The sequence below is a fragment of the Eretmochelys imbricata genome, chromosome 8 (assembly GCF_965152235.1).
Source record: "Eretmochelys imbricata isolate rEreImb1 chromosome 8, rEreImb1.hap1, whole genome shotgun sequence".
Classification (NCBI taxonomy): domain Eukaryota; kingdom Metazoa; phylum Chordata; order Testudines; family Cheloniidae; genus Eretmochelys; species Eretmochelys imbricata.
In genome coordinates this window covers 12,403,037-12,426,356 of record NC_135579.1, presented here as the reverse complement: position 1 = coordinate 12,426,356, position 23,320 = coordinate 12,403,037, and the positions used below count along the sequence as shown (strand labels likewise).

Here is a 23,320-nt window from a genome sequence, read left to right as displayed (position 1 = left end):
CTCATCTATCAATAGGAACCTTAAATTACACAGGGTAGCTTATTTTTAGTTTAATCAGCATCTTCTATACTTAATGAAGAGACCCAAACTCATTACTAGACTGTTTATAAAGCTAGCACGTTATTTCTTCATTCTTTGGTTACGTGATCATTCAACAAGAAATGTGACATTTTAAAACTACATTTCTTCAAAGTCCAGGTCAGAATTTTATTTTGCTATCCTGACATTTAAATTTAAAGCACATGATGGGATAACATAACCGTGATTAAAAAAACAGCACATTGACCGTTTAAGAACATTTTAATCTATAACTATCCTTCTGCAGAAATACATAAACTGAAAGTTCATTATATAAATTATATTTTTAAACATTTACAGCACTCACATTCCATAACAGAAAAAGTTAATTCCACACTGAGATACTAGTGCAAAAAGTGGTTTATCTAAGTGCAAATAAGTTAGAAGTTAAGTCTTTCCACAGTGAGCCAGTGGACTTCCCATTTTTATGCAGCTCTATAAGTCCATAATTGGGGACTTATATTTACACTAAATCTAAGGAAGTGGGACTGTGCGGAAATATTGGACTTTAGAGAGTACCAACCAAATCCTTTGTGAATGTACAGTAACAAGAGAAGAGGCTGGAGTATTTCCCACTACACGCAGATCTGCAAATTCACTTGGGTTGAAGATACACAGCACCTTACGTTTTGCTGAGCTGGCTCAAGACATAAATAAGTAAATGTAAAATACCTTATGTTAATCTCTGATTATTAAAATACAATATGGCAAATATATAATATTAAAACTCACAAACATGCAGGTATTATATTCCAATGGATGCCATATGTCATCTTTGGCACATCACGGACAATACCTGAACACTGAGTATAGCACTAGACAATATACTTTAGGGAACAATCTTGCAGTGGAAGGAGAATGAACCATATGACTTAATAGACTTTTGCCATCTCTAACTTTTATGATTCTATTATTTATTTGTGCTAAAAAATAATTTAGCAGGCCAGGATAGAGATAAAATTATACCTCAAATCTTGAGGTTATACAGTGTATCCGAGAATGAAAGCATAATCCAGGCAAAATAAATGTTAAACAATTCACAAGTGGAAATATTAAATGATTGTAATGCACAGGTCACAATCTCAGCAACAGTTACTGAAATATATGGAGTCTGTGCCCACAAACTCTAAGAAACTGTTGTGGTATAAAAATAGGTTGGAGACATTTCACAAATACACCTTTACTAATGACAAGCTTTGTTTTTTCAGCATATATTTTTTAAGTTACTGTAAAGTTTAAACTGGAAGCTGCGTAGCTGGATACTCAGGAAAGCAAAAAAACTTTCACAGGAGCTGGACCTAGACAATGAAACCCACTCCCACAAAAATACAAATGACCACAGACGAACCACTTTAGAAACTAGTCTCCTCCAGAAATGCCAAACTCATTTCAGTAACTTCACTTTCCTTCAGTAATTTCTTCACACAGACACACAATACACCCATTCACATACACAATCAATAACAAATAAACCCTATAAATTAATTAATCAAGGTATTTCTCCTACAGGCTGGAAAGGAAGTGAGAGAGAAATTGTTATTTCTTTATTTAAATACTTGAGAGATGCTCAGATACTACCATGATGGGGGCCATGTAAGTACCAAGATGTATAGGTACAATTTATTGCACGCCCTTGTTACGACCACAGTTTAAACCAGCATCTTATAGTATCAAGCATGAAATCTGCGTATTTCCAAAACACTAAAAATTACTCTTAATACACACTTTTAAAGATTATCACCTCCGTTTTTATTCTCAACACTACCACCACTTTCCTTGTTGCCACTGTCACAAGCTGCTTGGAATACCATCTGAAGAGCACACAACATCTGTTTCAATGCCCACCCTAATGGATTAGCCAGCAGAAGTGAACTGCAAGCATGGCCTATTCTGAGGAGGGGGAAAACAGGTCATTTCCATTCCCACTTTCATTTCCATAAGCACATGCAACAAGAATCCCAAGTCTCCCATATGAGCATTGTGCCACCTGGCTGCAAGAATTATTTTTAATATTTACACTATCAGTTGATTTAGTTATTCTCAGCATCATAATGACCATCAGAAATATCTGAAGAAAAGCATGTCTTCAAAATATATCTGTGGTAGGTCCTGCATGATGCCCTAACTCTGATAAGAGGCCATTTCTTACCTAAAACGTTTGGTTTATGCAACCCAGACACAGTATTCTATAGTAGATAGATAATTTTTGGGGGGTCACCAACATTTGAGTCACTTTTAGGTTGCATTATATCTGATATTTAAGCTATCTGTTACCTTCACTTACTGCTTAGACCTCACCACCCACAAATGACTTTGACTTAGAAAAAGGCTTAATATGAAGACAGAATCTGCAGAACAGCAAACGAGAGTTATAAACATTAACTTCAAGGTTCTCAATCATTCCTCTTATTCAGATGCACAATTCAGGATTGTGGAGATATGTTTATCAATATTCTATCATTCAAGTTCAGATCAGGGGAAAGGGTAGCTCCCATCTATCCACTGTGATCTTGTATACCCTGCATCTGGAAGTCAAACCCAATGGGACAACAAGAAGAAAACAATGAATTCCAGACATACATTATCAATATACCAGGAATATTGGACACCGAGATCCACATATATTCTCAAAGAGAGAGCTTATATAGTCATGAGGGTAGCAGCCCCAACCTTTCCTGGAAATCAGCCTTAAATACTAAGAACTGTATATCTGTCCTTAGTCTCTTAGGCAAAACCTCCACTGAACAACATCACAAAAAGAGGACTCCAGGTTTGAAATCTATTCCATCCCTTTTTTCAGATATATGTAAAATAACTGCACACCTGCTGTAACTAGGCTCAGATAAAGGCTACAGAATGTGACATCCTACACCACACAAACACAAACCACGATTCAAAAGTAAGCACCAACTAACAACAACAAGTTAACATGTGCTCCAACACTTTCCATCTTAGAAGATAATCTTCATTCCTTCCCAAAGAAGTAATGCATGCAGAGGAAGGGGAAAAGGAACAGTCAAATGTCAGCACACAAATCTTTGTGATACTAAAACTTTATCCCAGTAATAAGCCACCTCAGATTCCAAGGCATAACGTACACTTTTCCAACATAGCAAAACTGTCCAAAAAAATCCTTGAAAAGAAGAAATAGAGGCTAACCTCACATCCAGTTGGGCGAGGGATGGCATGAGTTTCCAAAGGTAACATGGGCAAACGCCTTTCTGGGAATTAACAGTTATTCAGAATCAACTCCTCTGGCACAGCTAAAGTCTATTTAACTAGGAGTATATTATTTCATGCAATTTTTTTTTTCCAGTTCTTCAAGGAAACGTGAACTTCCTGTGCCAGCTTACAAGTTCATTTTAATTCATGAGACCAATAAAATGGGCTAACTTTTGCTTTTAGTGCAAGAATTGTGTAGGCACTAATTGATTAATTTAATGTGAATTTTTTTTAAATTACAGATTAGTGGTTATGGGGCATCTGATTAGATTATGCCACTATTAATGCAAAATCCTAACAGAAATGCAGTCAGGTAGTTTGAAAACCTTATAATTCTCTAAAGTTCACTGAAACTACTTTGTGCCTCCTATGGTTCAGGAAGATATCCCACATATTCAGATCTTCAGACATCCTCATTAGCTAAGACACATTAAAATGAAACATTTCCCCTCTAAGATGCCAAAAACTGGATTTAGTTTTATTGCATGACGTTGCATAAGAAAGTGTATTATTGAAAGCTGTAAGGCTTCATGCAATTATCAATAAGCTAATTATTTATTGTTCCTTGAGAGGTGGTTATATATTCTAAATTTATAAAACCAGTTTCAAAAAAGTACATAAAAAATTTAACATGATGAGCATTAAATGTCGTTCACATGGCTCAAGTTTTTAGCTGTTAAAAAGTGCGTTCAAACGTACTGTACTGGAAAGTCACTCTGTCAAAAAATGGTGCAGGAGACTATTGTCAAGTTATAAATTTCAAAAGAATGTTGTGTTATGGGATTTGAAAGCTAACATGTTGTGATATTCAGTCTTACAAACTTGCTTAAAATCAGTTTTCAATCCTCAGACTTGCAGTTTAGTATAGTTGATTTAATAATCTAAAAAACATTTGCTTTTGTAACCGAACAGTCTACTGAGTTTAAGTTATGTACACTGAGTGATCAAATAATAAGCAGACTTCATATTCAGACATAGGACAGAATGTACTGATGTGATTTTGGTGTCAATCAATGTATTGTGCCATCCAGCGGAATCCTTCTCCATAGCCTTGTCTCTTTAGCACGCTGCACATAAAGACTTCCAGTGGTCTGGCATTCAATTCTTTCAGAGATACATTGCCCTGGAAGTAAGAGATCAAAAGTATTTCAAATTGCAATAGTATGAACAAATGGGTTCTTTCTACAAAAAATGTTATTAACTAATTTGTTTTAAATACTAGAAATTTGAAAAATTAACCTGAAGTTACCAAGAATAAAGTCCCTTTCTGAAATATACTGTGCATTCTATCATTTCTATCTGTTATATTCAGAGGGGATGAAGTACATGCAACAAGAATGCAAGAGCAAGCATGGTCAAAAAGGAGGTTTTTAAACCAAGATGATTTTTGAAAACTCCCACTAGGAGTTTCTCTATGCCCTGGCATTATTCATTTTGCAATTAGATAAGAAGGGCATTTGCCACTCATGGTAAGATTGACCTCAGGTCATGCTGACTGTTGTCCAAGGCCAAGGAATAGCAATAACAAAACCCGTTACTACTAATTTGAAGACACTTTTGCCTGTACTGCATTTTGTGTTTGAACCTGCACAACATAGGTATGAGTATTATGAAAATAAGAGCAAGATAAAAAAGTGATAAGGAGGGCAGAGAAAACGGGAGAATCCAACCACCATTGTTCTCCATGTCCACTGACAGTAGAACAAGAAATAATGGGCTTTATCTGCAGCAAAGGAGATTTAAGTTAGATATTAGGGAAAACTTTCTAACAATAAGAGTAATTAAGCTCTGGAATAGGCTTCCAAGGGAAGGTGGAATCCACATGGTTGGAGGTTTTTAAGAAAGGTTGGACAAACACCTGTCAGGAACAGTCTAGGGTTACTTTGTCCTGCCTAAGCGGCGGGGACTGGACTTGATGATCTCTCAAGGTCCCTTCCAGCTCTACATTTCCATGATTCTACAATAAGGATCCCACATCACAGACACACTCTTTTACCCTGTGCACTTCTGAATGAGGGACAGAATGCACAAGGGACTTGATATTTACTACTGCTCAGTGTGGAGAAATCTGTCTAGCACTTAACCCTACCTGTGCCCATGCATAGGCTACACTAGCACTAAAACATAACCTCATGATACACACAGCTGTAGAATTGTAACTCTCTCCACCTTTTTTCTCCATATACCTGATTATGCCCATTATCACCCAAATGCTGTGTTACAAGCCAAAGGTGGTTCTTGTTCTTTCACAGAAAAATATATTGAATTTCACATGGCTAGTCTAGAAAAAAATCTACATTACAAGCATGAAGGATATTGGAGAAACTTGTTTTTAATCCCCTGCAACTGAACATCTGTTATAAATTGAGTGTGCTAGATTTACATTTAATTAAAAATAGAGAGTTCAAATAGCACAATGATTCAGATGTAAAACCTACTTTATTTGCTACAGGTATTAGTAAGAACTTTTTTATAAACTACCAATCAAGATTTCCACAGTAGTGTAGTGGAGTTCAGCATCTCATTTCTAAACCTTGGACTAATATTCTCATATTGTATCGCTCTATGAACCTGCACTACAAATCGGAAAGATCAGTGCCTACCAAACTTTATCAAATCTCCTAACAGAGTTCTAATCTGAACAACTACCTTTAAAGACTTGCTCACTCAAAGTATTTTACAGGAAGCTATAAGCACTGTAACAGGGTAGTTTAAGTGTGATTCTCTTTCTCTGAGCAAAGATGACCCTGAAAACAATTAATAAATTATTAGTAGAACTATACCTAATCCAGAAGTTAGAGACTTTATTTTGCACATATTACTTTTTTTAAATCTAAATCTATGTTACTAAAGTAGACAATTTGTGTGTGTAGCTGGAAAGAAGTGATGCAAAAGAACGCTCACTCTAGAGTACAGGGAAAGCAAACTCTCTAACAAGAAAACAAGCATTACCTTTCCTGTTGTTTGGCCATACAAACCAAACATCTCCCGTAACCTCTCTTCACTGATGGCTTCAGGTCTGTCAATCTTGTTACCAAGAATTAGGATAGGCACATTTGCAACAGTTTCATCTGTCATTAGCGACTATGAAGGGGAGAAAAAAAAAAAAAGAGGAGTTCAATGAGAATATGTATCCTTGTATGAAAGGAGAGGGAACTAGCAGCAAACAGCAACTGTACTTGGGGTGAAGGATGGAGAGAGAAAAAAAAAAGAAGACATTGCCTGAACCCCTGTTGGGTGGCAGAGTGCCCATTTTCTGGTACTGAGAACATTAGTTCATTTTTTTTAAAATCCAATTTATTTACTTACATCAAGTTCTTCTTTTGATTCAGTCAATCTTTCATGATCAGCACAGTCCACCAGAAACACAATGCCATTGATGGCAGGCAGATAATTTTTCCACACTCTGCGAGCTAACAAAGAGCATTATAAATTAACAGCAACAGGAAATTGTCCCAAAATTCAGAGTAATGCACAGGATTTCATTAAATAGCAGAATCTTTAAAAGGGCAGCCAGTTCTATTTTTAAAAGTTTAAAATCAATCTTTAGGACAACCTTTCCTGCTTGACATAACTTGAAATAATGAGGCAAAAAAGGAACCCTTTACTATTTGAACCAGGAGAAAAACTGTTCATATCCACAAGTACAGCTCTAAAAGCCTGTGGCTTAGTGTATTATTTAGCAGTCAAATGGATTATGATGATCTGAAGAATTTGAAATTTTTGATAAACTGTATTGGACTTTCAGTCCAATTTAGCAGTAGAAGGGATGGAAGATTTATTAGTGCCCCGATAGATCAATTCCACATGTGTATAGATACACTGCAGTTTACCTTTTCTATAGACTTACATCAGCAAATGTAAGTTTAAACCATAAAGGCTACTGGTAAATATCAGGGTGAGATTTTTTGTTTTGATTTTTTTTTATTTGGTTTTTCTAATGGTCACATCAATCAACGGCTTCGTCCTCTACTTCAGCTGTATGTTGCTCCCATCCAATTTTATATTAGGGTGCAATGAATGGTAGAGAGAGACAGCAGATCAGGAAATGTTTTCTATATTGGCAAAAAAAAAAAAAAAAAAAAAAAAAAGCCTGAAAGAATAATATTTGTAGCATGGTCATTTGTTTGATATGAATCAAATAAAGGTTACAATTATTGGCACTGAAGTCAATATAGTTACAACAAGAACAAATTGAGCCAGTTGAGTCACTATCTTACCTTGAGCATGTCCACCCAGATCAAAAGTGGTAAAAGTCATACCAGCAATAGTCAGCTCTTCTGAGGCTAAAAATACATAAAATTTGTATGTTCTCTGTTTCTGAAGAGCATATAATACAGAATACTTAGTAGGCTTCTGAAGACAGATTTTTATTGTCTCTCAAACCAATGAAAGGTGCTTTATTATGTTATTATTCAATAAGCAAACCAGAGCAAAGTGATTTTGAAAGAGACCTATGGCACGTGTAATATGTTTGTATAATGAACCAAACATTACTAAGTATTAAAGCACATATAAAATGTTCAGCAAAATAATAGAGAGAAATTCTCTTTACATTATTTATCCCTACAAATTTGGCTTCCATCTTTATATACCTGAAATAGCTTGATTTAGTATCTAGTTTCCATCAAGTTCAATTTTATCCAATTTTATGCTGGGATGACCAAGGTGTGCTCCACACCATCACAACCTGCCTGATGTCAAGCGACAAGCATCTGATCCAAAGCCCACTGAAGTTAATGGGAGTCTTTCCACCATTTTCAATGAGTTTTGGAGCAGGCCCTAAGTTGGCTCAGCAGAGTTTGAACACCAAACCCTCCAGGTTCTCAGCCCTCTGGCACCAATATTCCATATACTGTCTTCATGAATTAATACAAACAAGAAGCTGTCAGTCCTAGTTACTGATTCTTACAGTGACGTTATAAAGCAAGTTTCACTTTTTGTCTTCTGTTGTCCTGAAGAATTTTCTTCTCCCATTTCTTACTCTCTTCAATGGGAATATTTCCTGAATAAGTAGTAAGGGGCTAGGCCCAATAATCAGTTTTTTTTTACTTCACTAATGCCACATTGCAGGGATCTTGAGTGTGTAACGCTATGTAGCCCACATAAGCAAAATATCTAAAATATTGTTCACTCTGTCTCCTTCCCCTCTTCCTCCCAAGAGTCCTTTGGGTCCTCGTTGACCTATTAGTCCATTTTCATCTGGGGTTGAAGTCCCCTCTTACAAAGCTACCCATGTAAGTCACAGTCAATACCCTTTTGGCCAAAGAAAACCAAACAGCATTCTTGCAGAGGCTGTTAATGCCATTTTTGCAACTAGCTGGAGAGGCGGCTGTTGAACAAAGCAAGGTACTCCATCTCCCATGATCCGCACTCTCAGCCCCTGCTAATGTGCTCACTCCATGTCTAAGATTTTTAAGTAACCCATATTGAATTTCATTACACCAAATGTAGTTTTTGTAATATTAGTGAACACACTATGAAGAATGTGGCACATGAGACAGATTTAAGGCACTGTTCGTAGTGTTAAAGAACTGGAGGTGTTGACTTACTGGGATGTAATGTAGGGACATGTTGTCCCAGTCTGTCATCTTTGAGCATGTGCAGCAGGGTAGTTTTCCCAGCATTGTCCAATCCAAGAAATACTAGTTTACCAGATTTCTTATACAGTCCTGTTTTAAAAAAAAGGGTTCACTGAATACATTGATTTTATATCGTAATATTATAACGATAAAATACGGTACGACCAAAGAAATACAAGTTTAAATTATGACATGTAACAGAAGATTAGCAATAGTATTTTCAGCTATTCTTAAGCAGAGGATTCTTCCATATCCTGTGGGACCTTGCCTATACTGAAAGCCCAAGGTATCACCCTCAGACTAAGCAGGGGATGTTTTCCTCAACTTTCTTCTCTGTCTACAACTGTTGCAAAGGAAATTGTTTTGGCAGATAAGTAAAGGGGAAAATTGGTTTTAAATATCATTTGTTGTTTTTAACTCTACACATATTCAGTTACATTTGGTGATCAATAGAGCTTGAAGACATGACAAGCCTCGCCTGACTAAGACATTCATCTATGCCTCAGGAGAGTTGCAAGGTTGTGCCATCAACAGTGTATAATGCATTGGTGAAACATTTCTTGTCATGTGATAATGCTTTAATAATACAGATTAGAAGTTTTACGTTTCATTAATAATCTTTGTAAAAACAAAATTTCCCTTTTAATTTCATCGTGTTTATGTCTCCAGTATAAACAATAACTAGAGGGGAGGAGAGAAGGGTTAAAAAGTAAGACATTTTAAAATAATAAATTGAGATTATCAAAGGGCGATTCTCTTAATTTATAACACTACCTCCCCCAACAGAGATTCCTGGGTCAGAGCCATTCTCTGCTTCTGCAAACTGTTCAATGCTAAGAATGCAGTAATCTTAAAACTAATGTCAGTTTGCAAGTCACCGCCTGCTTTGAAGACCTGTAGAACATAGAATCTGCTTTGACTGTAACTGTTTTAAGGGCGTTCCCTTCCCCCCTTTGAAGAACTGTGACCTGGCCATTGTGTTCAATACATTTTGTCAATTGTCACTGCCAGCCACACAGCCACTAGTTTTCCGTTAGCGCGGAACAAAGTTTAATGATCATAAAAATGGTATAAGAAGGAAGCGTGAAGTATTAATTTCAGCAAGATAAACGTATATTTTAAAATAAAATTAGGCTGCTACATGTTCCTGAAGTTTAAAATTCATACACAAATACAAAAAAATGCAGTGCTAAAGTGGGTGCCATTACGAAAAACAAATCAGCATTACTTGAGATAGCTAAATTTACCACTGCATTTCTATTACTTATTCTGCCTACAAGGAATAAACAAGGAAACTACTGTAGTGAAGTAAGTGTTGGGTTTTCTGTGTGGTGCCCACTATATGCTAGGATCTTTCATTACATGATGCCATCATACTTGGCAATGTGATATACAATTAAGGAAATATTTATTTTACAACTTTATGAAGATACAGAAATAGTTCATGTAGTAAATTATTGGATTATACAATTAATACTGTGCTATTAAAGTTCACCAGCTTAGTTTCTCTGCATTAATTATGCTTAACTGTGTATTATAATACAACTGTCAAAAGTTGTATATTATTTATATTTCCAACTGCTTGGTTCACGTGTTCGAGAAAAGAGAAAAAAAGTCTATGTATTTGTGTATTTCTAAAAATGGGCGAGACAGCACACTGCTTGTGTCTTAGGTTACTTATGAAGGCTTTTGATAAAGAAGAGATCCTGCTCACATCATACCTGATGAAGGCTGAATTAGTGACCAGACTTTTTCTGATCTTTGCTTTTGTTTAGTGAGGGTTTTTTAATAGAAATCTTTCATTTGAATTCTGAATTAGACCACTTCTGAGACACTACGGCATTCCACATACATACAAACATCTACCCTGTTAACCTTTATCCTGATATTACTTACTTACCTTCTCTGCTTTTAAACTGTAATCTCTAGAATCACATTCCAACAAGGAACATTTATAACCTTGACAGAAGGCTGCAATTCTCTAACAGAATCAGATGAGGAGAATGGAACTGGTATTCTTTTAATACTACAGGTCTGTTATCTGATGCCTGAATGTGTGTTCTCTTGTGCCAAGATCATGAATATTAATAGTATGTGAATTAAAAACATAATGTGTTTATAAAGCCCATTTTAAAAAATTGGTTTCTTCTTCTGATACAGCACATCTGACTTCTCAAATTCAGCTCTTGGTACTTTCAAATTATCCTGGTTATCTGTTAAGTTACTGAGTAAAGTAACAAGATATCACCATCTACAAAGAAATAAAAGGTCGTCTGACAAGTTCTTACATTGCTCAACATACACCAGAGAAGAGGTGCATATGTCCTCCCTTCAGGAAGTTTGGGAACAAGTGAATTCATTACGTAGAAGATAACTTGTAGGATGGCTCTAGTTTTTTGGCACCTCTTTCTCTGGAAAAACAGCTAAATGTACTTCCTTCAAATTTTCTAAGAACAAACACCACCTCATTCCTGGGCCAAGATATTGTCTAACTATTTCAAACAAGTACCATATATACTCCATCATAAGCCGGTTCATTTATAAGCCGACCCCCCCGAAAATGGAGAAGTAAAAATGGAAAATTTTTATGACCAATTCATAAGCCGACCCTATAATTCAGGAGTCAGCAAACTTTGGCTCCCGGGTCACCAGGATAAGCCACTGGCGGGTCGAGATGGTTTGTTTACCTCGAGTGTCCGCAGGCACGGAGGTAAACCTAAGTAAATAAAGTGTCCCAGTGCACCAGCTGCTTACCCCGACAGGCCGGGACAGCAACTGTGGGGAAATAATTTTGAGGGGAGAAGCTGAGGGTCAGGGGAGTAACCCCTGTGACCACCCTCCACATGACCCCACCCCTAGCCTGGGACTCCCACACTCTCCCCATCCCATCCCTTCCCAGTTTATCTGGGGAGGGCCAGGGGAAGATGTCCCTGGCCTGGCTGGAGTTGCTCCGGCAGGCTGGGCAGCGCGGCCACAGCCTGCTCCGGGGGGGGCGGGGCCGAGCAGCACAGCCGCAGCCTGCCAGCCCCAGAGCTGCAGCTGCTTTGGAAAAGCTGGGGGGAGAGCAACGTGGCCAGAAGCGGAGAGACTCTGGCCCCGCTGGCTGTGCTGCCTCTCCTTGCTCCCTCTGTTGAGGGAGGGGCTGTGTCCCACCTCTCCTGCTCTGTACCCGTTCATAAGCTGACCCCTTTCTCTGGTGCTTCCCTTTTTTACTAAAAAAATTCGGCTTATAAATGAGTATATACGGTATCTATTTGTACTGCAGAGCTATAAATTTCTAAGTATAGGTACATTATGGACAAAATGTTGCCACTACTGCTCAGTACTTTAATACAATTTTTGTTGGGTTTTCCATAACAACACGAAGTGCTCAATTGGTACTGCAACTATAAAGTACAGCAAAAATCACAATATACAGAAAAAAAATCCTGCCCAGAAATCTCTTCATGGGCATTTTTCTTTTATGATTTATAAAATGTTATAATCCACTTCAGGCTAATAATATATTAGTAACAGTAAAACCAAGGGCTCCTAATTTATTAGATAACTCTGTTTAATCATGACAATATAGTCCCATTTTTTAATTAAAAAAAGAAAAAAAAATCTTTGCGCAAGAGTAGGAAAAGCGGAAGCAAGTTGCTCTTAGGGTACATATAAGGACACGTCAAGAAACATTTTCCCTGGCACATTGGTCTATACTATCTTTCTCACTAGAAATATCCTTGGAGGAATGTGGGGGTGGGGTGGAAGCGGGGAAGTTTTCAAATGTGTAGCAATCACTGATAGATTAAATAAAGTGGGAGAGATAAGAGGTTATTCCACTTAGTTAAAATTTCACTGGCTAACACTCAGATAGCTGGCCAAGGGTCTAACATACAGTGAGGAAGTTTAAACATCTAACTGATAATGACTAGGCGGGTGACTTGGCGTGATTCATTAATATCTTCTATTATTTATTTCATAAAATACATAAAACCTGTAAATCATACACATTACTGGACTGTGTAACCCTGTGTCCCCTTACTGTTAGCTCTCAACAGACAGGACAAGGAAAGGGATATGAGGATAAGCTCATATATTGCATCTTGTATTAACCTGGCTTGAAACACTTTTGGTTAGGTGTTGTTTTCATACTACGGGCCCTTCCGATGACCTTCATCTGATTATAGTAACACCTAACTTAGTATGGCCACTGACTTCACAGATACTGCTCATGGAGTAAAGTACTGTTCAACATGAGTAAGGGTGTCAGAATCTGGCCCTCTATCATTGTACAAGGCCACAATTGAGCCCGGATCCTGAAAGAGGCCTCCAGGTGATACTATAATACAAATGATAAATGATAATTAGGTATAAAGTCAAATCAGTGGGCCCAGGTCTCCCCTCTTGCACTCATGAGAATAAGGAGTAACTCCACAGAAGTGAATGGAGCTACACCAGTATAAATCTAGTGCGAGCGGAAAGTCAAGCCCATTGTGTTCATATTACAGTGATGCTTCCCGAGGTACACAGGGTTGTGAGGCACCTCACTACCACCTGCACTTAGTGTGAGGAAGCTGGGTCTATGCCTGCCAGGGATCAGCTCCCTCACTCCACCAGCTACAGGCAGCACAACCACTCCCCTCTAGGCCTACACAGGCCCCACTCTAACAAAAAAAAACAAACAAAAAAATAATTTTCTCTAGACTTAAAGGACGTGAATGAGATAAACAGAGGGATGGATGAAGGGTACAGTAAGGACTCAGTGCTGTTAAGTGAATAACTCTGCTTAATATTTTCCATCTTTAATTTGAATGTAATTTCATTTACACCAAAATAAATGCTGCTGTTTAACGAGTACTATGTTTTAAGGGTGCAAAGGTAAATCAAAAACACTGTAATAGAGCAGCATAAAAACTTACCTAAAAACTGCAGTACACTACTGAAACCACTGTAAATCCAATCAAATATGAAGGACATATCCGAATCTTAAGGGGTCTGAAAGAAATAAAGAGAAATGTATTTAAGCACTATCGAAATATAAAAAACACTGTAAAACATCTGTTTGAATTATGCGGAATCCAAAGTACTGGATGAAAGAACGAAGAGCAATTCGCATGGATCAGTAGATAGATTCATTTTATGGTATTCAGTTATCAATCATCTGGCACTTAGTTTGATCTGAGCTTTGCTTAATATAGTTTACTCCTGAACACTTAGCTGGAGAGCTAAACATTTTGAATGTGTTAAAGAATGACTGTTAAGCAAGGACTGCTGGAATATGATGTACTGTTGGAAGCAGTGTACTCAGGTGAAGCAGCCTTATAAGAGAATGCTATCAGAGTCTAATGAGTATAGATTACAGTTTGTATTCACAGAGAATTTATTTATAGGAGTGGAACTTTAAACCCAGAAATCTGAGACATTAGTTTTAAATATTTATTTTGAAACGAGGATATCTTTTTTAATGAGTTATAAATTAAGGGTCTTTCAGCATTACTGTTAAACACCTTATTTAACAAGATTTATAAACTTGCATTAAAATAACTCCAGGACTGGCTTGGTGCCCCATAGAGTATACTGCCACATGATAGATCCAGTTCAAGTCTTGGTCCCATTCTATTATTCTCACAACCAACAGGAGTTAAGACTATTGCACAGACAGCATACTAAGACACTGAGATGAGGAAGGGGTGCCATGCAGCACTCAAGAAGCTCTTCTAGGAGCGAGCTTTCCATAATTTGTAAAAATGTAATAAAATCCTTTTTTAAAATAAATCAGACAAAGAATAATTTAGCCTTAAATTTCAAAATATAATCTGCACTTCCTTTTGCTTCCATTGGAAAATTTCAAAGCACTTTACAAACAATGAATTTAGACTCACAACATCCATATATTTTACAGGTGGGGAAACTAAAGCATGGACAGGCATTAAGTGACTTGTCCAAGGTCACACAGCAAGTTTGTTGCAGAGATGGGGAAAAGAACCCAGATCGCCATACTGCTAACACTCACCATTCTTCCTCTGTATTTTGATGGGAAAAAATGGAAGTCTTAGCAATGGTGGTACAAATTAATTTATTTTAAAATGGGTCTGTGTAGGACCACTGTGAGTTATTTAACTGAATATTTCATATGGAATTTTAGCATATAAATTTAAAGGGATAAATACTCTCGATGGGTCAGTGCATTGTCCGTCTTGTCCTAATCACCAGAGTTGAGTTGACTGCCTTTCCAGTATGGTCATGGTACCTGAACCACCAGGCTATAGTCATTCCCATGTTCTATACGATTTGTCATCATTCATAATGGGACTTCATAAAGGCAGACTAGTGAATAGACATTATGAATTACTATGAATGATGATAAAAATCATTGGGCTAGAAAGAGAGAATTACTCTTGAACTTGGATCTCCTTCATCCTAGGTGAGTACCCTAATCATCAAGTTAAAGTCCCTACTCCAGTGACTATTTAATTATTTATACAAAGTGAAATAACTTCAACAGGAGAGACTGAAAGAGACATACACTACAATATCCCAAAGCCAAGTAACTAGGGCACTTTCTTGAGAGGTGGGAGACCGTGAATAGTTTCTGTTCTCCTAACCATGCATCTCCGGGTGAATTTTCTATTTGCTGGTAGTTTTTTGTCCAGCTCCATGTCCAAAAGGAAGAAAATATATTTTTTCCTATAGAATAGCTAATTATACGGGGCTCTCTGCTGCTTAAGTCAATCATCAAGTTTTAAAGTTTCACTTGCCTTCTCAGGGAGAAACACTCAAACATCAGATCCTGGAAGCGTACAAATATGTTTTTCTTGGCCAATAAAATACAACTAGAATGGTCTTGGTTTAGACCCTCTTCTTCTGGTAAATAGGAATTAAGTGACAGCAAGAAGGCATAGACATCCATTCATGGACAACCCCCATACAACAATAGCCTCTCCATGTACCCACTAGTGACGGATGCTGAATGCTCATCTGAGCAAGTCAGCATTCATTTTGCACAGAGCTGAAATGTACATCACTTCTGAAGCGGTATTTGTGATGTACAAATATCACTGCCATTGACTCACTTCTCTGCCATGGGCAACTTGCTTAACCTCTTTATCTCAATTTCCCAATCTTTAAAATGGAGATAAGTATACTTACCTACCCCTGGGGGTGTTCTGAGTTATTGTTTGGACAACGTTTTGCAAGCATAAGGTACTTAGTGCCAAGTATCAATTGCCAAGGCACCCTGGCCATGTCCTCTTTCCTTTGGCAAAGCCTCATCCCACCCCGCCCCTCATACTAGCTGCAGTTTCCAATGCCACCTGAGGATCTTCCAACACTGGTGATCTTCTAGTGGCTAGGTGAGCTGGCTTTAGAGCAGCTTTGCATCTGTAATATAGTACAAACTGGATGAAGCACAGCTCGACACAGGCCAAAACCTACAAACCCACCTTTGTTACAATGGTGAGAAAAAAGTAATAACTTAGTAGCTTGAAACAATAAATTACTAGCCCTAGGTGAGAAAGTGTTGCCATAAAGGACCAGACCTATCCCAGGAACAGAGCATGAGAAAAAAAGGAAAAGAATATTTTAGTTTGAGTCTTGAAGTAAAGTTATGATCCATCCAGTGCACACTTGCTGTCCCATCCCCCCAAAAATGGGAAAGATTAGGGTTAGCCATGAAGAAACCTAGGATTCCTCATTCACATCATGAGTTACTGGAAACAGAGTTGATCAATGAAGAATGACTAAGGAATAAAAAGTATCACCACATGAACACTAAGTCACACAACACTATGAATACAACTGTCACTTACATGTCTCAAAAGCAAAGGTCAGGAACATGCAAACGCAGAACATACACGTCAGCAGATTTGTTTATTGCTCGAACAAAATACCAATCAGGAAAAGCCTCTATGTGGCTTAGAAAAATGATCTACTCAAGTAACATACAAATCAGTGCAAAGGGTGTGATGCAACAGAACTGCTCAAATTACTGAAGTGAAAATAACTTCTTAAAGCCTAGTTACGTTAAACTGAAATGATCCTTTTATGTTTACAATACTTGTGGACAACAATAAAAAAAACTCCAAAGATTTTCTTTATGCACTATTAAAAACTGTAACATGCAAGATTTAAATATGCTATTAAAATGAGAGAGGGTTATTCAGTGTATACAGCTGAAATTAGAGCATTAATGGTTAAATCACTATCAAAGTAAAATACAAAATTAGCTTCTCTAGTGCAATGAAAGAATCTTAGATTAGTCAAAAGATTTGTGGTTTTAAAATAGGACATGTCCAAATAACTCAGAAATACACCAACAAAAATTGACAGTAATAACACCTGACAACACTGAAAGTTAAATAATTCTATTAAAGGAAAAATAGCTTGACATATTTTAGAAGGGAACATTATAATATTTGGATGGGAGTGTTAAATGTACTGTTACCACTTAGAAAAGAAACTGCATAATTTTACTCTGAGCTTCAAATCTACGAATTAAACGACTTATCTTTACATTTGCTATGAAACAATTATGTTGTAACTAACATGCTGAAGTCTGGCCACTACAAAACAAATGAAACAAGCAAAGGTCTTGCTGTAGACATCCATTTAAACTGGCATGACTCCACCAAAAGCACCAGAAAATATGAACATCCACAAGCATGGCAGCCATTTGCCTACAAACCACAAGGAAGGCAAAGCCTGTCTGTTTTAGAGTTCTTTTAAACGACATAGCTTTAATTCTTTTCAAGGCAATTTGAAAGCATGGGCTGTTGTTTTTTGGGGATGCGTTGTTTGTCTGGTTTTGACAGCAAACAGATTTCCATTGGTTTGTGACATAATTTTTTGATACTGGCTGTTTCAATAAAAAATCAATTTAATTTATTGACCCATGCCCTCCTTAACAAGAAAACAGAAATAATTTTATTGAATCACATCAGAATTCCTAACATATGGTTATCAGTTCCACGTATGTCTCAACTGTGACTAACATTACATCATTATTTCACCCTGAGCTTGATTTTGTAAGTTATCTGGAGCCTTAGGCAGTCATTCAACTGATCAACAAAAAACATTTCTTACTGGAGGCGATCTTCTACTTAAGGTGAAGTAGAATTGGATGCTATAAGTTTGGGTAAAGCTTGAACAACCTCTTAAGATGGAAGATTCCTAATAAGAAAGAGTTATCAAACAGAATCATTGTAACTCTATCATTCCTTACCTGTCAGGAGATAGATCAGAAAAGAGAACATTTTCTTTCCCTCTACCACTATACATTTGTTACAGATAAAAATAAATTCTGTTACGCTTTCCAAGATAGTTAATATAGTGGTTGTTCTTTTTAATATGTTGTTAATTTGCAATTTTAAATAGGTTTTGTTAGGATAGTGGATTGTGTTCTTTTTTTTAAATTTAACATACTATTACTTTACAACACAAAAAGCATAACTAGTAAAAAATGACTGGTTTTATTCAAGTAAAATGCCCTTTACATAAACTGAAAAGTGCATTCTATAGGGCCTGGAGAGACTGCTAACAAAAGCTTAGCAAATCAGGTCTCTATCCAACATGACTGCACTTTAACCAGTGTACTCTGAACTTCAATAATTCCAGGAACATAGTCTTCTAGAAACAACTTGGCAAACAAGTGTTTAAAGTCTACTTTAAGGCTGTACGCAAATGTCATTGCAGATTTGATCTAATTTCATAAAGTCTTACCAATGGGGGGGAAAAATCAATATCCTTAACAAAACTCCTTATTTGAAGTTATGATATACATCTGCTGTAGTACAGATCATTTAAAAAACAACTGGAATCCATATTTTGGTCCAATAAGTCACCTCAGGAATACCTCTGAGGCAGGGGGAAAGGGAGCTACTTCAAAAATGAAATAAGTAACAGATTTTTATGCATTTGAATGACTTTCTTGTAAATATTTGTGAAACCTCAAAAATGATTTATTATCAATATAGCTCTGTAACTATGTGCTTCAGTAAACAAAGGAAGACAATGCTGCAGGATGTGCTAAGTATTTTTTTTACACTATTTATTTAGGAAGTTTTAACAAGTTTACACATCCTTGCCATGTAAATATCAGATACAAAACAATCACAATGTTTAGCTTTTGTTTAAAGAGGCATTATATAGGCATACAATCAACAGCTCTTTCTATAATCTTGCATTCTAGGCATAGCATAATCTTTAGCTTTGTTTGAAACAATAAATCAAAGAAATAAGACTGTGAAAATGGTGATATAGCAGTTCTATTAGATCCTCAAGGACAATAAATACACTATAACTGAAATGATCCAAGTAACAAAACCTGTTTTCAGGTCATATTTTGAAAGTAAAAATAGATTGCACGGCCTATTGCAATAACTCCTTTTCTTACATGAAAAAAAGTTTACCTAGGAATTTGAATAGATATGAACCTTTTTCCTCTTAGCTGTGATAATATATTTTTATTATTTTTAATAACTGAATGTTCCGAACAAATCAATACAACATGCCACGCTAAAACAAGATTCACTGTAGCAGATAAATTCAAAAAGTTTGTAAACTGGAAATGAATACTTACTGATGCTGTATTGAAGACCATCAACATCAAAGAGAAATACAATCCAGCACTGAAAAGGAATTGCCAAATAGTACTCTTACAGATGAATGCAATCAAGATAAGCACAAGGAGTATCTCTATCCCTTAGAAAGCCCTTTCTTTGGAATGCTTTTCCAATAATGAAGAGAAAGGAAAATAAAGTAAATTCCATCAAAGACAGGTATGTGAAGAGAGGGAGAGTAATGAATCATCACTACAGGGATTCTGACTCACAGTTTTCAGAGTCACTTAGCTATTTTGGATAATGTGGTAATGAATTCCAATTCTGTTTACAAAAGGGAGGTGGTCATACACTTCTCAGACAAAATAACTTAAATAATGTGGAGATGTAAGAGTCCACTAAAATGTATTAAATACATTTCAGCTGGACCATCAGATTGCTGAAAGAGTCATATTCACATCACCTTCTACTACTCATAGCTGTTATCTCTTAGTGTTTCCAGTAAGAGAGATGCATTTTTTATTATTAGTCTGACAATACAAAAGCAAGGGTAGGAAAACATAAATTGCCGCATATCTGCTATTTAAAAAAGACTTAAGAAACTGAAGGTATTTTCTTTCAGTAAACAGCCGGCCAAGCCAAACAGCAGTCGTGTGTGATTACACAATCCTTTGCACTGGGCCTGTCCTTCCAATTGCTCCTGACTCTTTTTATTTGTATACATGTTTCCTAGTCCTTAATAGGTAGCCAATATTTTGTCAGAATTTCACAGTACCAAGAAACTCCTTTGAACAGATTGAATGAACATTGTTAACATAATAAAATAAGCAACAATCTTGATAGGTTTTTATGAATGAAAACACTGATTTGCAATAAAATATCCTTTCTTATATAGTGTATCTGATAAAATATCAGTATTTTTCATTTGTAAGAGCTGTCATCTCTAGTTGCAATTTTAAAAAAAAACAACTCTATAAATTGTGATACTTTATTTAAATTACTAATATTTTCCCAATAGAGTCCTTCAAAAAAAAAACCCAAAACAAACAAACAAAAAAGCTCTCTAGTATGAGCCATGCCAGGTGACACAAAACTTGAGTTCTCACTTCCTAGCTTATGAAATCCTAATAGGAATCTTCCATGCCTGATGTGCAGTGTTTTTAACAGGGCTTATTGAAAACGATGCCTGAACTCCAATTCACGAACTCCAATTAATAGGGACTCCTCCTAGATCACTATAGTTCCAGTGAACTTGTCCAAAACACTTATGCCAACAGTACCATTTTAACAGTTTTTCAGTAACAGCTGTGTAAATTAAATATTGACAAAATGCTAATGGCCGATATTTAAATGTAGCCCAAACTACTGCAGATATTCAGTTGAGACATATTTTCTCTCCAATCAGGAAATAGTTCTCAACACCACTACAAAAAGCATGGCTGAGACCACCTCTCTCACCTTTCAGCACTGGTTGAAAGCATTTTTGTCCTATCTATGCAAGCAGTTAAAAGTGTTTTCAACACTAACTGAAGGAAGACTGAGGAGGGAAGAGGATATCAATTGCTGAAAACCATTATCAGGAATTGGTCATTTCCCTAATGTGGATGGCACCTATGAGTTTAAAACCACACTAGCTAACAAAAAATAACATGATAAACCTCAAAAAAAAAAAAGAATTCTTGTTACTCAGTTCTTTAAAAATATACTTTAAGTTTTTTGGGGGGAAGGATCATGGATGGCTCTTCTATGACAGACTGTGTGTGGGTGGGATTATCCAACTCATGGGTCAATAGAGGAAGACCCAGTCATGACTTGAAGGTAAGTTCACCTGCACAGAAACACTTGCAGAATCAAAGACTGTAATTGGATAGCACTTACCATATTGCAGCTATGATCCTGCACAGAGCATAAAGGTGTTACCATTATAACAAATATATTTCATAAGTGCATTGTTAATTCTCTGGAAACTACACTGAATTTATATTAAGCAAAATCCTCCTATTACAGACTGTCCTAATCTTTGCACTGGGTGGCCAGTGCGTTTCCCCCCTTTTCAAAAGCCCTGAACATACAAGGGATACAGCACCTTCCTTCTAATGATCTGTCTGTTTTCCGCTGGCTATAATCTCCAACAGCCCATCACTATATGTTCCCCATCCCATCATCTGATATGAGCTTCCGTGACAGAAGAGACAACAGTTGCATTTAATCCAATGAGTTATCTACCCAGCATGAGAGAGGTGTTAGAAAATAACATTTTATGAACAAACTATTACTTTAATGGTGCATGTGCACACACACAAACAGAATGAGGGCAGCACAGTCTAGTGGCTGAAGCACAGGCCTAGGAGTCAGGACGTCTATCCACAGCTCCAGCAGTAACTCACGCTGTGACCTAGGGCAAGTCACTTGAGCTGTGTCTACATTAGCACTTTTGTCAGAAAATTTTTTGTAGGTCAAGGGTGTGAAAAATAAACGTCCCTGACCAACATAAGTTTCACTGACAGAAGCACCAGTGTGGACATAGCTGTCGGTGGGAGACACTCTCCCACAATCATAGTTATCGCCACCCGCTAGGGGTGGTTTAATTATCACAGCGGGATAGCTCTCTCCAGTCAGCATAGAACAGCTACAGGGTAGACCTTACAGCGGCACAGCTGCAGGAGTACAGCTGTGCCACTGTAAGGTGCATAATGTAGACATAGCCTTAGGGTCTCAGTTTTCTTGTCTTTAAATTGAGGACAACAATAATTATTTACCTACTTAACAGGGATGTTGAGTGAATGAACTAGTTAGGCTGTGAGAACTAGACCTAAATAGTACTCGAGAAAGAGAGAGCATTATTATTAAAGGGGATCAATGAAGGAAAGGAAAATACAAGATCTAAGGAGAGGAGCAGACAGTAGTTTACATGGAGAGAAAAGCTCTGCGGACAGGTGGGAAAGAGAAAAATATGGTGAGAGGGTGAAATCTTGGGTGGACAAGTAGGAGCAGAATAGAAGATGTTGTGGGGGCAAGTGGAGGAACTAAGTGGGGGGAAGAAAAGAGACTGAAGTGGGGGCAGAAGGAAAACATTGAGGGCACAAAGGAGTGAAGGGGGAAGAGGGTAAAAAGAAGAAAGTATGAGCAGGCAGAGAGGAAGGAGGAAGACAGGGAGGACTGTACAGATTGGGGCACTGAATATAGAAAGGAAGATAGAGGGAGGCAGTGGTTAGGGTACAGAGGGGATAGTGGGTACAGAGAGGAAGGTGGGGGGCAGAGGGGAAGGTATGGAGGACAGTGGGTATAAAGAGGAGGATAGGGAAACAGAGAAGGGGGGGGCAGAGGGTCCAGATTAGGGAAGCAGTTACAGCAGGGAAGCTACACGTGGGGGGAGTGATTACAGAGGGGAGGGTGGGGAGCAGAGTGCACACGTAGGGGCAGCGGATCGAGAGGAAGGTAGGGGCAGCAGCTACAAAAGGGAGGTGGTGGGGGGCAGCGGGTCCAAAGGGAAAGGTGGGGGGGGGACGATACAGAGGGATCAGACAGCAGGAGACAACAGTGGGGAAGGGCGTGGAGGGGAAGGGCCCCGGCCCAAGCGCCTCGCGGCGCCCCCGCCGCCCACTCACCCGCTGGTAAAGAACCTGAGATCCAGGCCGCCCCACTGCCCGCTCCGCCCGGCACCGACACGGACCCTCAGCGGCCTCGGCCTCGGCCCCCGCCCCGCTCCTTCCGGGCCCAGCCGGCCGTGTCACACTCAGCGCGCTCCGCCCGGCGCCGGCTCCCTGAGCTCGGGGGCCGCCCCAGGACTCCGGCTCACCCGCTCCCCTTCCCTGGGAGCCGCGCTTACTGCGCGCTGCCTGCCCGCTCACTCCCCATCCCCAGGGCTAAGCGCTCCTGCCCTCAAGCGGGCTGCCTCCT

At 38.0% G+C, this 23,320-nt stretch overlaps 1 protein-coding gene across 2 annotated transcripts; it reads right to left on the bottom strand.

Annotated features, from left to right (window-relative positions):
- Window positions 1–281: 281 nt before the first annotated feature.
- On the bottom strand, window positions 282–23,137 carry SAR1B (secretion associated Ras related GTPase 1B). Of its 2 annotated transcripts, XM_077824146.1 has the most exons (8): window positions 23,029–23,134; window positions 19,441–19,489; window positions 13,784–13,859; window positions 8,853–8,972; window positions 7,521–7,586; window positions 6,610–6,713; window positions 6,253–6,384; window positions 282–4,423 (listed from the first exon to the last, which is right to left on the bottom strand). In XM_077824146.1, exons 3-8 carry the CDS (start codon window positions 13,839–13,841, stop codon window positions 4,307–4,309), a joined length of 597 nt encoding a protein of 198 aa, XP_077680272.1. In that variant the 5' UTR covers window positions 13,842–13,859; window positions 19,441–19,489; window positions 23,029–23,134; the 3' UTR covers window positions 282–4,306. The 2 variants fall into 2 exon arrangements, with proteins under 2 accessions (XP_077680272.1, XP_077680271.1); XM_077824145.1 differs by lacking the exon at window positions 19,441–19,489 and having other exon boundaries at window positions 23,029–23,137.
- Window positions 23,138–23,320: the final 183 nt, after the last annotated feature.